Source organism: Drosophila melanogaster, chromosome 2L (assembly GCF_000001215.4).
Source record: "Drosophila melanogaster chromosome 2L".
NCBI lineage: Eukaryota > Metazoa > Arthropoda > Insecta > Diptera > Drosophilidae > Drosophila > Drosophila melanogaster.
In genome coordinates this window covers 16,842,059-16,858,714 of record NT_033779.5, presented here as the reverse complement: position 1 = coordinate 16,858,714, position 16,656 = coordinate 16,842,059, and the positions used below count along the sequence as shown (strand labels likewise).

Below are 16,656 nucleotides of genomic sequence, written 5' to 3'. Positions count from 1 at the left end.
GGAGCGCACACTAACATTTTTTTAAATATATTAAAGAGAATAATTAATTGTTAAAGAGACAGACTGCCTTTTGTGGTAATAAGAGAATGAAATGTCGGACTGGCTTTATTATTTAAAGCCAGTTTAGTCATGGCCGTGTTCACAAGCTCTTGAGTACGCTCCTATTACCAAGTCAGAAGTTCGCTTATTCGTTCCTAAATAAAGAGAACTCCTTTCGGAACGCAGTCAGTTCTTAAAAGAAGAAATTATATTAAGTGAAACATGGGTCTTATCTACATAGTGGGTTCTCTTAGCATCGCCGCTTTTCTCTACGAAAACTTAAAGTCCTTGTTCAGCATTATCAAGTCTGTTGTGGAACCGTTCTTCAGGCCGAATTTGCCAAAGACTTTGGCGGAAAAATTCGGAAATTGGGCAGGTGAGTGTTTCGATCGGTAGGACCAATATATTCATGAGATTCGCTTCATTCACCGTTATTATTCCATGTTATTCAATCCAGTATTTGCATACTTTAACCACAGGGGTCTGTGAATATTTGACTTATTATTTCTTACCTGCTATACGCAGGATGCTACCTGCTCTTCTCAGAATTGAATGACATCAGCTAACTTAAGTCCCCATAATATTTATATATCATGATATTGCCTAATAATTCTATAAATGCCAATAATTATACTATATTAAATTTGCTTTAATGTATTTTGAATTTCTTGACTTTTTTAAGAGAAGAGAAGAGAAGGCAAAAGAAGAGAAGAGAAATGAAGAGAAGAGAAGAGAGTGTTGAGTATTGAATCACATGTATTTGGCTTTCTGATAAATGAAGTTATTGATTTATACATTCATTTCACCTCATGTACTACATTTACCAAGTTTATGATCAAATAAATCGTTGAGCGATAGAATCTAAAGTTAGCACGTTTGGGAAAAGCGGTTATAACAAAGAAATGAACAAAATGGTATTTCTTATCTGTTATTGTGTGTTGATCTATTATCTATTATTGAGTGTTATTGAACGTATTGCTGCTGGTTATTTTTAGTTGAGCTTAGATATTAAATGAATTCACATATTTGGGTATCATAATAAATAGTAGCATTGACTGGTATTCTTGTTCAATTACACAATACAATTTATGTTCAATTCTTAGGTTAAATATAAAGAATTAAAAATGGTTAAGAATATTCAACAAATCCATTAAGAGCAAACATATTATTTATTTTCGAATTGCCTGCTGATTCATTAATTCAACACGTAAACCGGGTTTTCTCACTTGTTTCGCACATTGCGATCGCTTTGTTTTTGCGTCACTAACAAATTTCATTGAGTGAAACCAATCTGCTAGTCATTCTGACTTTCTGTTTAAACTACCGTTGTCAGCATGAACTTACATAGCGCGGTTGACGTTACGGACTTGTTATTACAACAGATTAACAATATCTCAATCATTGTGACTCTAGATCACAATTTGAATTGCCAGCATGATTAGTAGTTTTCATGAAATTTACCTATCGATTGGGGCTTTTCTGATTTCCAATAGCGATAATTTTTTTTCTTAATGGAGTGGCGAAATTATATTGAATCTTCTCTTGGTATATAGAGACTAACAATAAGTTTACAAATCTTAATCTACTCACTTAATTAAACAGTTATTCTGAATGGCCGTAAGTTTTGGCATCTGGGCAGGTGAATCGTTATGTTGGAGGTGCGTGTTATTATTCACTTCTATAAGTGATTTGGCCAATTGATTTGGATTCGTTACAAGTCCCTTTAGGTATTTAGCCTTCTGCTGGACAATTTCAGTTTTTACTGAAATTTACTGGTGAATGTTCGGAGGATTTTTAATTGTCCTCGTTGTATTATTTCAATGTTGCTGTTGCATGCAGTGGCCCATAGTTGACATCTATATGTCCATATTGGTTTTAGAACTGTGTTGTATAACAGCACCTTAAAGTCCAAACATAGTGGAGAGCGTGAGTTGAAAAGCCAGTAAAACCTACTGGCTTTCAGCTTCAAATTCGTTTTTTTCGTTTTAATGTGCTTACGCCAAGTTAATCTTCTGTCTAAGTGAACTCCGAGGTAAATGACGGAATCACTTCGTGGAATTTGGACGTTATTTAGAGTTACAGGGGGACAGCTACGCCTATTGAGCGTAAATGTGACATGTTTGCAATTCTGCTCGTTGATTGCAATACGCCAGTTAGCCAGCCAATTCTCCACAACAGTTAGGTGACCAGCCAGGTGCGCTGATGCTTGCAGAGGGCATTTCGATCGGCTGAGAATAGCGGTGTTATTAGTAAAAGTTCATAGTGTTGTTCGATCACTTGTAGGGATGTCAGCTGTGTATAGGAGATACAGTGTCGGACCAAGAACTCTACCCTGAGGGACTCCCGCTTCGATGACAAGGTCCTCGGAGGTATTCGCATTGCACCTTACAGCAAACTTTTTTTTTTAAAAGATAAGACTTAAGCAGCTTGTGTGTATTTGGTTAAAGGAGTGTTTTTATTTTATACATAAGGCCCTCCCAACCACACTCGGTCGATTGCTTGAATACGGCTGTGCAATATTCCTTGTGCTCAAAAGAAGTTATGATCTCTGTTGATATTGATGTTCCATGATTTTGACGTAATCCAAATTGATACAATGGAACTGTGTTACGAGTTTGTAGGTGTGCTTGTATACGAATGATGAGTAATTTTTCAAAGATCTTAGAGATACATGAAAGAAGACTCATTGGTCTGTAGAATGATGGCTGCGTTCTATCTTTTCCTGGCACTGAATTCATAATTATGGTGGATTTTTTCCATTGGATGGGCAAATAATTGTTTTTAGCTATGGCATTAAAAAATATGCTGATACATCGTACAGCACAGTTTGGTAGCTCCATAATTATTTTTGGAGATATTAAGTCATGGATCAGTGGATCGGAGACGTGCGGGAGCGTAAAGCCAATTGACGGTGGGTTCGGCTGAAACACCTTTTGCAGATGAGCAGCAAATACATTTGCCTTTTCTGCATCACTACGGGCCCGTTTCCCAGTGTTATCCCGAATAGGCATCTCTGCTTCCATAGGCATACTTAGGCAAAGATTTGCCTTCCACAATGACTGCCTTGTGTTTGTCGGCGATAGTTTCTCAGTATACCTGCGATGTTCGTTATCCTTCTCATTCTTAGGATATTTCTTTTGGCCGCGTGTTGCCGTCTTCAGCCGTTACTTTGTGGCTGGTGATCTTTGGGTTTGCCACTCTCGTCGGAGACGTCGTTTTTCTAGCACAAAGTTCTCGATTTAAAATTCATTTGAGGTGTTGCAGATACTAACAGCTTTTGTTATTATCGACTCAAATGTCTTTACAGAATTTTCAATACACTTTATACTTTAACAAGTTTGAGGCTAATGTTGTAATGACGCGGCCTTTCTTTAATTTCTGGGTGCCGAAAAATGTTTCAGAGTACGGTTGAGTTTTCGGATGACAGATCTTCAGTGTTACAGCGTTAAGAAGCACTAAAGGAATTTTTCTTACGATCGCAAAATCAATCAGATCTGGTAGTTTTCGGGGGTCTGTAGGTCAGTATGTGGGTTTCCCAGGTGATTGAAAGTTCAACCTATTTATCGGATGGATAATTGCAGTATATTGCAGCTGTTTAGGATTTACTAGTTGGGCGTTGTAGTTGCCCGCAGCAAAAAATTGATCCCCAAGGGTGCAAAAGAATTCCATAAATCGATTCTCATTAATTGAGAATTGAACGATAATATAGCACTATAGAATATTTCATCTGTTTCAGGTTGTATAGATTAAAGTATATAAATATATACATATATATGTTTACCCGTATATGTAAATTCCAAATGTCTAAAAAAACTTAATTTATTTATCTAATTTAAGTGGTGACCGGTGCGACCGATGGAATCGGAAAGGAATATGCCAGGGAGTTGGCTCGTCAGGGTCTTAACCTGGTGCTCGTTTCGCGGAAAGAGGAAAAGCTGATTGCAGTCACCAACGAGATTGGTAGGCAATGTTATTCAACTAAAAGATAAAAGTGTTTTATTCCATTTCGAAACGATTATTTAGGGAGCCAATATAATGTGAAAATCAAGTGGATTGTTGCGGACTTTGCAAAGGGACGCGAGGTGTACGCTCATATCGAAAAGGAACTGAATGGAATCGAAGTTGGAATTTTGGGTAAATATGTGAATTGGCATAGAAATACATGATTAATATATATAACAAATATACTGGTCATTAACATATAGTTTATAGTTTACTGCTTACGAAGATACGATTATTTGATTGTTAAAAAAATTAAATGCCTTTCATTTTAACAGTCAACAATGTGGGCACGATTCACGACCCGGAAAGCCTTGACAAGGTATCGGAGGACATGTTGTGGGACCTTCTCACCGTCAACGTGGGATCGGTTACCATGCTCACCCGCAAGATCCTGCCCCAGATGATTAGTCGTCGAAAGGGAGCAATTGTTAACCTCGGATCCTCCTCCGAACTCCAGCCCCATCCCAATTTGACTGCTTATGCGGCTACCAAGAAGTTCGTTACCCATTTTACTAAAGGTTTAGAATATGAGGTGGCCGAACACAATATCCATGTGCAGTTGGTTATGCCAGCCTTTGTGGCCACCAATATGAATTCCTATTCCGATAAAGTGAGGCAAGGAGGACTGCTTTTCCCCAACGCTTATTCCTATGCCCGGTCCGCAGTCTTTACACTGGGAAAGACGAGCGAGACCAACGGTTTCTGGGTTCATGGATTACAGGTGCGTAGTCTTACAGCTGAAATAAATCTAATATAATAAATCTAATAAATCTAACTTTCTGATTAATAAATGTACCTTCTTTAATTACAGTACGCCCTCATGAAGTTGTTTCCCATGGAGATTCGTACTTACTTTGTATACCAACTCTTTAAGCGAATGAGAATCGAGGCCATGGAGCACAGACTGAAAAACCAAAAACTTTCTTAGGTTCCTAGCAGCCATGTAAATATTTGGCAAAATAAATACCTTAGAGTTTACGCAGTTTGTAACAGTGGAAATAATATTTTAAATTTTTGAGAATATGTTATGATGAAAATAAAATATATTACACTTATTGACGGGTTCATGTATTGGTTGCTATTGGTTCGTGGCTACAGAAGACGTAGCATAATAAAACTCGATTTAGCTTAAAAACGGCTAATACAACAAAACTATTTACTATTTAGAACGTTTGAGAAAAGCTTGTGGACTTCCTCTTTGAACTTTTCCCGTCAGTCTGAAATAAATATTCGGCTTGGCAGGAGGTTACTAATAGCCCTTCCACTCATACAATATCGATTTATATTTATAGCGTTTGAAAACTCGTACTGTTTTGTTCGCTGACAGCATGTAAGTTCAAAAATCGTTTCCAAATAAATGTTATGTTTTTGTTGTGTCACACTGTTTTTTTGCTTGCTTGTAGGGAAATGCTTTTTGCCATGCTGATAAGCGCAACTTATGGTGTTGTAAAAGATAGTGAAGGAAAATGCATTATACAGTTTTATTAAATAAAGGCAGAGCATGTAAAAACAACTTCATGCAATTATCTGTGAAAAATCTAGAAGCCATAAAATGTATTTGTTCTTGAAACAGATAAATTAAATAGATAACAACGTATTAGAGCTGTGTTGAATATGCAATTATCATTTATAAATTAAAAAATATGTAAGTAAAAAAAAATAAGTTTCATAGCAAGCTTGTCATATTTTAGCGCAGTAATTATTTTTCCAAAATCACTCCTAGAGTATTTAGCTAAATGCAAAAGGAAAAACAGGTAGAGGACTATCTGTACAAATAAACTGTCTCAATTGACAAAATTTGCTTCAAATCCCATTATAAAAAAATAAATAAAATTAAAATTTAAACATATACTTAGACAACAAAATATAGCACACCTTTTGGCGGGTTTTTGAGCCGACAACTGGTTTGAAGCTTCGCTAAAAAGTTTGCAATTTATATTACACTGTGTTGCAAAATTAGACTTTTATTGTACTATGGGAACAAAAAACATATAGACTTCGATGTACTTATGTACTTATTTCTATTCTATTACTATTCGATGTACTTATTACTATTCTATTCACATATGATTTTAAATAAATTTTTTTTTTTTAATTTAATAAAGAAAATAGTTAATTGTTAAAGAGACAGACTGCATTTTGTGGTAATAAGAGAAATAAATATCGCCTTCCAACTGCACTGGCCTTATCATTTAAAGCCAGTTTAGTCATGGCCGTGTACACAATCTCTTGAGTACGCTCTTATCACCCAGTCAAAAGTTCGCTTATTCGTTCCTATATAAAGAGAACTCTTTTCGGCACGCAGTCAGTTCTTAAAAGAAGAAATTATATTAAGTGAAACATGGCTCTTATTTTGCAAGTGATTTCTACAGGAATCTACATAGTGGGTTCTCTTAGCATCGTCGCTTATCTCTACGAAAACTTAAAGTCCTTGTTCAGCATTATCAAGTCTGTTGTGGAACCGTTCTTCAGGCCGAATTTGCCAAAGACTTTGGCGGAGAAATTCGGAAATTGGGCAGGTGAGTGTTTCGATCGCAAGGCCCATTATATCCATGAGTTTCGCTTTATTCACCGAATGTTTCCATGTTATTCAATCCGGTATTTGCATACTTTAACCCCAGGGGTCTGTCAATATTTGAGGCATGTGTTTTCGGTTGATTCACTGTCGCGAATGCAAATTGTTTACCTTATTTCTTAAGGAGTGTTTTTGCTATATCCAGGCAGCATCCAGCTTTTCTCAGAATTGAATGACAACAGCTATCTCAGGTCCCCATAATAGCTATATATCACGATTTGCCTGATAATTCTTTAAATGCCAATAATTTCAATATAAATTAGGCTTTAATGAGAGTATATTGACTTTCTTTACATGTTAGCATAATAAATTTGAGTAATAATAATTTGAGCATATATATTTTTTTATGATAAATTAAATTATCGATTTATACGTTAATTTCACCTCATGTACTACATTACCAAGTTTATGATCAAATTAATTGTTGAGCGATAGAATCTATAGTTACCGGGTTTGGGAAAAGCGGTTACAAAATCCATTTATGATAAGATAAGAAACCCGTTACAATTATGAATTTCCATTATTATTTATACCAACGAAATGAACAAAATTGTATTTCTTATCTGAGTGTTATTGAGCGTATTGCTGATGGTTATTTTTAGTTAAGCTTAGATATTAAATGAATTCACATATTTGTGAATCATAAAAAATAATATCAGACTATAAAAGATATTCTTGCTAAATTATCCAATACAATTTATGTTCAATTGTTAAGTTCAATATTATGAATTAAAAAAGGTTTAACTTATTCCACAAATCCCTAAATAAAATAAAATAAATATAATTTATTTTCAAATTGTCTGCTGATTCATTATAATTTGGCATCCAATAACTAAATTATTCAAACAACTTGATTTGTTTACAATTTCATTTATGGACCAGACAAAGTCATTCAACTCGTAAACCGGCTTGCGATTTTCTCGTTTGTTTCGCACATTGCGATCGCTTTGTTTTTGCTTTATTAACTAATTAATTCGCTTTCATTGACTAGAGTCTCGTGCTGCTCTTCGTGGTCAAACAGTTATAAATTTAACTATCGCTTCTTGAGTTTATTGCTTAATTAATGGGTGACCTTAGGTGTGAGATCGCTACAATTTACCAAATTGAATTATGGATTTTATACAACTGCTTTTATTGCTCACCAATCACAAAGTGCAAAATCTTTGCCAAACTATAGCAGTCATAATAGTTGAAAAATAAATAGAAAAATATTTTCTTATTATAAAATAAATTATAACTTATGGACTTTTTAGTCTTAAAAAGATTGGACAGTATTTTTGAAAATTTGTAATATGATAGTTGTTTAACCAACCAGTGAAGGAAATTTATTGCCTTAAATATATTTTTCGATAAGAAACCAATGTGCTAATCATTCTGACTTTCTGTTTAAACTACCGTTGTCAGCATGAACTTACTTATCTTTCGATATTTTCCGATTTCCAACTGATAACCGCGGTTGACGTCCACTTTGTGACGAGGCACACGATGAAAGTGTGACGGTACTAAAGAAAAGAACTAGAAAATGGATCAAAATTAATTACGGACTCGGCTTTTTGACCTTATTAGAACAGATTAAAAATATCTCAATCATTGTGACTCTAGATCACAATTTGAATTGTCAGCATGAGTAGTAGTTTTCATTAAATTTATCTATCGATTGGGGCTTTTCTGGTTTCCAATAGCGATAATATAGCACTATAAAATATTTAATCCGTTTCAGGTTGTGGAGATTTAAATATATTAATATATATATAATATATAAATCTATGTAATAAATCTAAAATCTAACAAAAACTAAATTTATTTATCTAATTTAAGTGGTGACCGGTGCGACCGATGGAATCGGAAAGGAATATGCCAGGGAGTTGGCTCGTCAGGGTCTTAACCTGGTGCTCGTTTCGCGGAAAGAGGAAAAGCTGATTGCAGTCACCAACGAGATTGGTAGGCAATGTTATTCAACTAAAAGATAAAAGTGTTTTATTCCATTTCGAAACGATTATTTAGGGAGCCAATATAATGTGAAAATCAAGTGGATTGTTGCGGACTTTGCAAAGGGACGCGAGGTGTACGCTCATATCGAAAAGGAACTGAATGGAATCGAAGTTGGAATTTTGGGTAAATATGTGAATTGGCATAGAAATACATGATTAATATATATAACAAATATACTGGTCATTAACATATAGTTTATAGTTTACTGCTTACGAAGATACGATTATTTGATTGTTAAAAAAATTAAATGCCTTTCATTTTAACAGTCAACAATGTGGGCACGATTCACGACCCGGAAAGCCTTGACAAGGTATCGGAGGACATGTTGTGGGACCTTCTCACCGTCAACGTGGGATCGGTTACCATGCTCACCCGCAAGATCCTGCCCCAGATGATTAGTCGTCGAAAGGGAGCAATTGTTAACCTCGGATCCTCCTCCGAACTCCAGCCCCATCCCAATTTGACTGCTTATGCGGCTACCAAGAAGTTCGTTACCCATTTTACTAAAGGTTTAGAATATGAGGTGGCCGAACACAATATCCATGTGCAGTTGGTTATGCCAGCCTTTGTGGCCACCAATATGAATTCCTATTCCGATAAAGTGAGGCAAGGAGGACTGCTTTTCCCCAACGCTTATTCCTATGCCCGGTCCGCAGTCTTTACACTGGGAAAGACGAGCGAGACCAACGGTTTCTGGGTTCATGGATTACAGGTGCGTAGTCTTACAGCTGTAATAAATCCAATTTAATATACTAAAAATAATAGTTCCCCAGATAATTTATCTAAGGGGTAAACTAACCATACGAGTAAATTCTATTTAATAAATGTACCTTCTTTAATTACAGTACGCCTTCATGAAGTTGGCTCCCATGGATATTCGTACTTACTTCGGATACCAACTCTTTAAACGAATGAGAATCGAGGCCATGGAGCACAGACTGAAAAACCAAAAACTTTCTTAGGTTCCTAGCAGCCATGTAAATATTTGGCAAAATAAATACCTTAGAGTTTACGGCAGTTTTTAACAGTGGAAATAATATTTTAAATTTTTGAGAATATGTTATGCTGAAAATAAAATATATTACACTTATTGACGGGTTCATGTATTGGTTGGTATTGGTTCGTGACTTTGCTAAGTCACAAATTTTCAAGTTTAAATATTGGCTTAATAAACTTTCTATTTTTGTGGGGTTTTATACCGTTAAAAACTTTCGATAATTTAGAACAAGTTGTAAGTAAAATAATTGCATGTGTTATTTAGGAATTGTGGGCACAGAAGACGTAGCATGATAAAACCCAATTTAGCTTAAAAACGGCTATTACGACAACACTATTTACTATTTAGAACGTTTGGGAAAAGCTTGTGGACTTCCTCTTTGAACTTTTCCCGTCAGTCTGAAATAAATATTCGGCTTGGCAGGAGGTTACTAATAGCCCTTCACTCATACAATATCGATTTATATTTATAGCGTTTGAAAACTCGTACTGTTTTGTTCGCTGACAGCATGTAAGTTCAAAAATCGTTTCCAAATAAATGCTTTTTTACTCGGATAGTGGAACCTTGCTTTAAATTAAGTAAAAGGGCTGTTTATTTATCTAATGAAAGTATTTCGGCATTTACAATTGAGCAACAAGTGGAAATTGAATTTTTTTGGGCGATGACCAGAATGACCTTTTCACTGACACACGTAATATTATGATATAGATGGCAATAAAAATTTGATTTAGCATGCCATAAAAAAAATGATTAGACTTTTGAATAAAACGCCATTAATCACAATTCAGAATTCTCATTAGTTTTTCACCCATTAGTGGTTTTTGGGACATTTCCTATTGTCATTTACCTGTAATACTATCATCATCCAAAGTTTACTTAATTGCTACATGCATTAGTTAGACATTTGCCCAAATTACCATCGATTACCATTATTTTGAATACTTTGCGAAAGAAGTCGCGTTTAATACTTTGTTGCAATGTTATTTTTTTTTTTTTTTTTGTTGTGTCACAAAAGTGCACTAATACGTTTTTTTTCTCGCTTGTAGGGAAATGCTTTTTGCCATGCTGATAAGCGCAACTTATGGTGTTGTAAAAGATAGTGAAGGAAAATGCATTATACAGTCTTATTAAATAAAGACAGAGCATGTAAAAACAACTTCATGCAATTATCTGTGAAAAATCCAGAAGCCATAAAATGTATTTGTTAGGGAAACAGATAAATTAAATACAATAGATAACAACGTTTTGGAGCTGTGTTGAATATGTAATTATCATGTATAAATTAAAAAATATGTAAGTAAAAGAAAGAGTAAGTTTCATAGTAAGCTTGTCATATTTTAATGCAGTAATTATTTTTCCAAAACTAAATCACTCCTAGAGTATTTAGCCACATGCAAAAGGAAAAACAGGTAGATGAATATCTGTACAAATAAACTGTCTCAGATGACAGGGGTCATTGCATGACAAAAGACAATTTAACGCATCTTTCGCCTAATTGTTTGCAATTAGTTCTACACCACTAGTAAGCCGATTATGCACTTAGCAAAAATTTCAAAACTACGACAACTGACCGACTGGCTAGTGAAAATACCGAGTAATTCGAGATGGTAAGAGGGTCATTTCTTTAGCGGCAATTAAGAGTCAAATAATTCACCCGGCACCCAGACACGTAGATTTTCAACACCTACAGGCCGCAGTAAAAGGCAACAAAATGAAGTTTACAATTTTATGAAATAATCAACCGACAAAGAGCTGAGTAAAAACCGCGGAAAAGAGCCCCAACTGCAGTGGCCTTTCCGCTTTAAGTCGCTGATATTCATTCATTTTACAACTGTTGCTTGTTGAAGACCAGATCCGAAACTGAAAATCCGAAACCGAAAGGCCGAAAAAGCGAAGTCGCGACTCCAAGTTTTCAGTGCGTGATCGGCGCTCAAACCTGCAACTTGTGCCCCCGGAAAAAAGTGGCAGACAGACAGCGCGATAGTGCGAGAGTCGGGCGATTATACGCATGTCGGTACAATAGTAATTCTCTACGGAGCAATAAATAATCAGCCCGGTCGTGTTAGTGATAAGAACAAGTTCCACAATATCAACCGAAAATCGGCCTATTTGGAGTATTTAAAGAGCACTCTCTTAACCATGCAGCCAGTTCTGGAAGTGAGCATTTACACCCTGCTGAAGATGGCGTTCATTTGGCAGCTGATCTCGGCGGCCATCTACCTCGTAGGACTGCTCACCATCGGTGTGTTTCTGTACGACAACCTGAAGTCATTGGTCAGCATAATCAAGGCCGTCCTGGAACCCTACTTCCAGCCCCACTTGCCAAGGACATTGGTGGATAAGTTCGGACAGTGGGCAGGTGAGTGTTTCGATCGCAAGGCCCATTATATCCATGAGTTTCGCTTTATTCACCGAATGTTTCCATGTTATTCAATCCCGTATTTGCATACTTTAACCTCAGGGGTCTGTCAATATTTAAGGTATGCGTTTTCGGTTGATTCACTGTCGCAAATGCAAATTGTTTACCTATTTTCTTAAGGAGTGTTTTTGCTATATGCAGGCAGCATATCCAGCTTTTCTCAGAATTGAATGACATCAGCTATCTCAGGTCCCCATAATAGTTATATATCACGATTTGCCTAATAATTCTATAAATTCGAATAATTTCACAAAATAAATTAGGCTTTAATGAGAGTATATTGACTTTCTTTACATGTTAGCCTTATAAATTTGAGCGTTGAAGCACATGAATTTTGTGTTCTAAATTAAATTATTGATTTATACGTTAATCATGTACTACATTACCAAGTTTATGATCAAATAAATCGTTGAGCGATAGAATCTAAAGTTATCAGGTTTGGGAAAAGCGGTTACAAAATCCATTTATGATAAGATAAGAAACCGGTTACAATTATGAATTTCCATTATTATTTATACCACCGAAATGAACAAAATTGTATTTCTTATCTGAGTGTTATTGAGCGTATTGCTGATGGTTATTTTTAGTTAAGCTTAGATATTAAATGAATTCACATATTTGTGAATCATAAAAAATAATATCAGACTATAAAAGATATTCTTGCTAAATTATCCAATACAATTTATGTTCAATTGTTAAGTTCAATATTATGAATTAAAAAAGGTTTAACTTATTCCACAAATCCCTAAATAAAATAAAATAAATATAATTTATTTTCAAATTGTCTGCTGATTCATTATAATTTGGCATCCAATAACTAAATTATTCAAACAACTTGATTTGTTTACAATTTCATTTATGGACCAGACAAAGTCATTCAACTCGTAAACCGGCTTGCGATTTTCTCGCTTGTTTCGCACATTGCGATCGCTTTGTTTTTGCTTTATTAACTAATTAATTCGATTCCATTGACTAGAGTCTCGTGCTGCTCTTCGTAGTCAAACAGTTATAAATTTAACTATCGCTTCTTGAGTTTATTGCTTAATTAATGGGTGACCTTAGGTGTGAGATCGTTACAATTTTCCAAATTGAATTATGGATTTTATACAACTGCTTTTATTGCCCACCAATCAAAGTGCAAAATCTTTGCCAAACTATAGCAGTCATAATTTTCGGGCAACACGCAAGCGCAACAATCGATTGCCAAGTTTTGCTGCCGTGTTTCACGTTTCCGTTGCACAAATATTTGGCAACCAATAAACCAGCTGCCTGTGGCAACATTGCAGCAATTGCCACTCTAGCCGGTTTGCTTCTAATCGCTTCTTTGCGGCCGATTCCATTCATGATATTTGCTGACGTTTCGACAACCAACAACCGATGTGGCGATGTGATTTAAAGAGGCTCAGCCGAATGCAGTGGGCTAATTAGCAGGCAAATGCTAGTTTCGAAAAGGTCTTTCAAGGAGGTCGTGGCATTATTCAGTTGCTAAAACTATAGGTACACAACAAAAAGTGACGAAATGGGTCTTGGAAAGTAAATAGTTTAGTTTAACATGGATTCAAGTCCTCATACTAAATTATTATACCATAATACCATAAAAATGCAGCTAGCTTTGGAAAGCCAAAACTTATAGACTCTAATAACTTTAATAATTAATAATTATATATTAAATATAAACCTAATCTACACTTACACAAATAATACTTAATACTCAATAACAACGAAACTACTATACATACATTTTCGTAACAAATTCTAAAGCTTGTTGTATAGTGTAGTCTTCAATATTTCGTGTTTTTTTGTCTGCATGCAAAATTGAAAAAATGTGGTTCCCTTTCGGCAACCTGTGCCTGTACTCATCACGTTTTCCTTCGATTCCTTTCACTTAGTGGTGACTGGAGCCACCGATGGCATTGGCAAGGAGTACGCCAGGGAGCTGGCTCGCCAGGGTATCAACCTGGTGCTCATCTCGCGGACGAAGGAGAAGCTCATTGCGGTTACCAATGAGATTGGTAAGTGTTGCTTAGTACTTGGTTTTATATATTTAGAACACGTTTTTTTTATTTCGCAGAGAGCCAGTACAAAGTGAAGACCAAGTGGATTGCAGCGGATTTCGCCAAGGGACGTGAGGTGTACGATCAGATCGAAAAGGAACTGGCGGGCATAGACGTTGGCATTTTGGGTAAATAATTATGATTCGATATTTATATTCAAATCAAACATTAACAACATTTGGCACTTACTACAGATATTAGCGTTTTTATTATACGATATTGTATCATTCACACATTCATCATTGTCAACAGCAGCAGCTGCTTACTTACGCTTTATATTTTGTGACTATTTTTCTTGCGCGGCTGCCAATGTCAAACAATGATAATTGCGTGCAATTATAATGACTCTTTTTTTTTTTGGTCTATTGGCGAGGCGAAGAGTGGCTTAGGCGATGTTCAAGTACGATGGCGAAGCGCTGTTGTTGGGGGTTTTACTTTTATTCGGCCAACGAGACTCATAAACGCTTCAGCAATTTACATTTCGACAACCTTGCGAACTTCTCAAGGCGGCATTAATAAAATGTTTGGCTGATAAGAGTTGACATTGGATCTTGGCCAGCGTAATTTAAAGCCACTGCCATTTGATATGAGCTGTTATAAATATGGTGTTGCCATTATTGCCTTGCTTGAACCGTTATGGTTGTAATACGAATTATTATTAATTTATTCATATAGTCAACAACGTGGGCATGATGTATGAGCACCCCGAGAGTCTGGACCTGGTCTCAGAGGATCTTCTTTGGAACCTTCTTACCGTCAACATGGGATCGGTTACCATGCTCACCCGCAAGATCCTGCCCCAGATGATTGGTCGCCGAAAGGGCGCCATTGTCAATCTGGGATCCTCCTCTGAGCTCCAGCCACTGCCCAACATGACCGTCTATGCTGCGAGCAAGAAGTTTGTCACCTACTTCTCCAAGGCCCTGGAACTGGAGGTGGCGGAGCACAATATCCACGTGCAGCTGGTGATGCCCAACTTTGTGGTGACCAAAATGAATGCCTACACCGATCGGGTAATGCAGGGAGGTCTGTTTTTCCCGAACGCATACACTTTTGCCCGGTCCGCCGTATTTACACTGGGAAAAACGAGCGAGACCAACGGTTTCTGGACCCATGGCATTCAGGTTAGTAATTTGGCGATTAGGGATTTTTTTCAAGATGCAATACCACTTAATTCCCTGATTTAAAGTTTCTTAACGCCTTAAAATCTTACCTTATTAATTAAAATCTTTTATTTTACAGTATGCCATTATGAAATTGGCTCCCCTGCCGATCCGCACATACTTGGGACACCAACTGTTCAAACGACTGAGAATCGAGGCCCTCGAGCAAAAGCAAAAGAAACTGAAGCTTACTTAGGTTGTTAAGCTAGGTTAGGAGTCATGTAAATATTTGGTTCTTAGTCATAAGGCTTAAACTATTAACTAGAAAAAAAAAAAAACACACAAAGCCATGAAAAAATACAAAATATAAAACAACAGATAAAACAAAAGATAAAAGGCACATTCGCAAAACCGGCTGGCTAAATCAATTCCCAAAATGCACTGCCGGATTGCATAAGAGCTGCAATTTGGCCAAGGAGTGGAGGGGGTTGGCTTTCGGACGGTTTTAGCCGTGAAACCGGTTGGCCAGCGCGCGAAACTACTGACCGACAAAATGGCAAAGTGGCCAACTGCAGTCGGAAGCCGCCAGAAGACCAGCGATGACTGGGTATCCGCATCATTGCTCGCACTTTTAGCTTGTATTATAGACTGTATAGCCGTTACTCGTAGAAAAAAAGGGTGTACTAGATTCGTTTTTTAACAGATAGTAGCAGTTGATCTAGTCATGTTCGTCTGCCCGTCCGTATAAACACTGTAAACTATAAAACCTTAAAAGTTAAGAACAACCATGTAGTGCCTTTGCTTCAGAGGATTGCCACGCCCACGGGCCACCCAAAACTGTGACGTCTACACTTATGAAAAGTGTTTTTTGTAATATTATTATTTGCATTGAAAATGTCTAAAGATATGCCCAAAACATTTCGAAACAAGTTCTCTAGCTGAGTAACAGGTATTTCAAAGTCGACTATACCGTTCATTTATGTTTTGTTTGTTTTTTTAACTTGTTGTCCAGTTGTTAAAGGCCTCAATTTGCACATGCATATGCCACATGCAAATAAAGATAAAGTACTTTTAAGATCTCTCGAAGAACTGCACACAAATACATGAATTTAAATTTTGAATGGAAACTTAGACTATGCAAGTTAAATTACACCTTTCTGTCGGCAGAAGTTTTAATTGGGTCCACTAAAATAAATTGAGTTTTCGTTGTTATTAGTTAATTATAAACTTGAAGAAAAATGTTCTTTAAATAAAACTCTTTAATCCGTTTCAAAACAATCAGTTACACAAAATAGTCTTGGAGAAATGTCATTGTATTTTTTAAAATTTTATAAATACCGTTTTCATATGTCTTTTTTAAACACTTACCTTCTGCTTTTTGGCTTAAATTCCAAAAATATTTGCGTACTTTGTAGTTTTTTATGAAAAAACACAGCAATACTTAAAATAGTATTTTTACCGATTTAAGTTTGGAA

At 36.1% G+C, this 16,656-nt stretch overlaps 3 protein-coding genes across 8 annotated transcripts, besides 5 other annotated features; all 3 read left to right on the top strand.

Moving 5' to 3' along the window:
* On the top strand, window positions 1-5,095 carry CG31809 (uncharacterized protein). 2 transcript variants are annotated; one of them, NM_001103698.2, is made up of 5 exons: window positions 1-415; window positions 3,877-3,999; window positions 4,063-4,173; window positions 4,317-4,762; window positions 4,853-5,095. In NM_001103698.2, the coding sequence occupies exons 1-5, from the start codon at window positions 262-264 to the stop codon at window positions 4,967-4,969; spliced, it is 951 nt and encodes a 316-aa protein (NP_001097168.1). In that variant the 5' UTR covers window positions 1-261; the 3' UTR covers window positions 4,970-5,095. The 2 variants fall into 2 exon arrangements, with proteins under 2 accessions (NP_001097168.1, NP_001285998.1); NM_001299069.1 differs by having other exon boundaries at window positions 153-415.
* Window positions 1,539-1,637: a mobile genetic element.
* Window positions 1,761-2,917: a mobile genetic element.
* Window positions 2,954-3,280: a mobile genetic element.
* Window positions 3,500-3,647: a mobile genetic element.
* Window positions 3,652-3,721: a mobile genetic element.
* Window positions 5,096-6,346: 1,251 nt separating the features above from the next.
* CG31810 (uncharacterized protein) lies at window positions 6,347-9,697 on the top strand. The gene is made up of 5 exons (NM_165198.2): window positions 6,347-6,560; window positions 8,435-8,557; window positions 8,621-8,731; window positions 8,875-9,320; window positions 9,454-9,697. Exons 1-5 carry the CDS (start codon window positions 6,383-6,385, stop codon window positions 9,568-9,570), a joined length of 975 nt encoding a protein of 324 aa, NP_724023.1. The 5' UTR covers window positions 6,347-6,382; the 3' UTR covers window positions 9,571-9,697.
* A 301-nt stretch (window positions 9,698-9,998) lies between these two features.
* CG13284 (uncharacterized protein) lies at window positions 9,999-16,415 on the top strand. Of its 5 annotated transcripts, NM_001273593.1 has the most exons (8): window positions 9,999-10,115; window positions 10,652-10,898; window positions 10,984-11,212; window positions 11,751-11,964; window positions 13,914-14,036; window positions 14,096-14,206; window positions 14,754-15,202; window positions 15,321-15,506. In NM_001273593.1, exons 3-8 carry the CDS (start codon window positions 11,210-11,212, stop codon window positions 15,435-15,437), a joined length of 1,017 nt encoding a protein of 338 aa, NP_001260522.1. In that variant the 5' UTR covers window positions 9,999-10,115; window positions 10,652-10,898; window positions 10,984-11,209; the 3' UTR covers window positions 15,438-15,506. The 5 variants fall into 5 exon arrangements, with proteins under 5 accessions (NP_001260522.1, NP_001285997.1, NP_609816.1 ...); NM_001299068.1 differs by lacking the exons at window positions 10,652-10,898; window positions 10,984-11,212 and having other exon boundaries at window positions 15,321-16,415; NM_135972.3 differs by lacking the exons at window positions 10,652-10,898; window positions 10,984-11,212.
* Window positions 16,416-16,656: the final 241 nt, after the last annotated feature.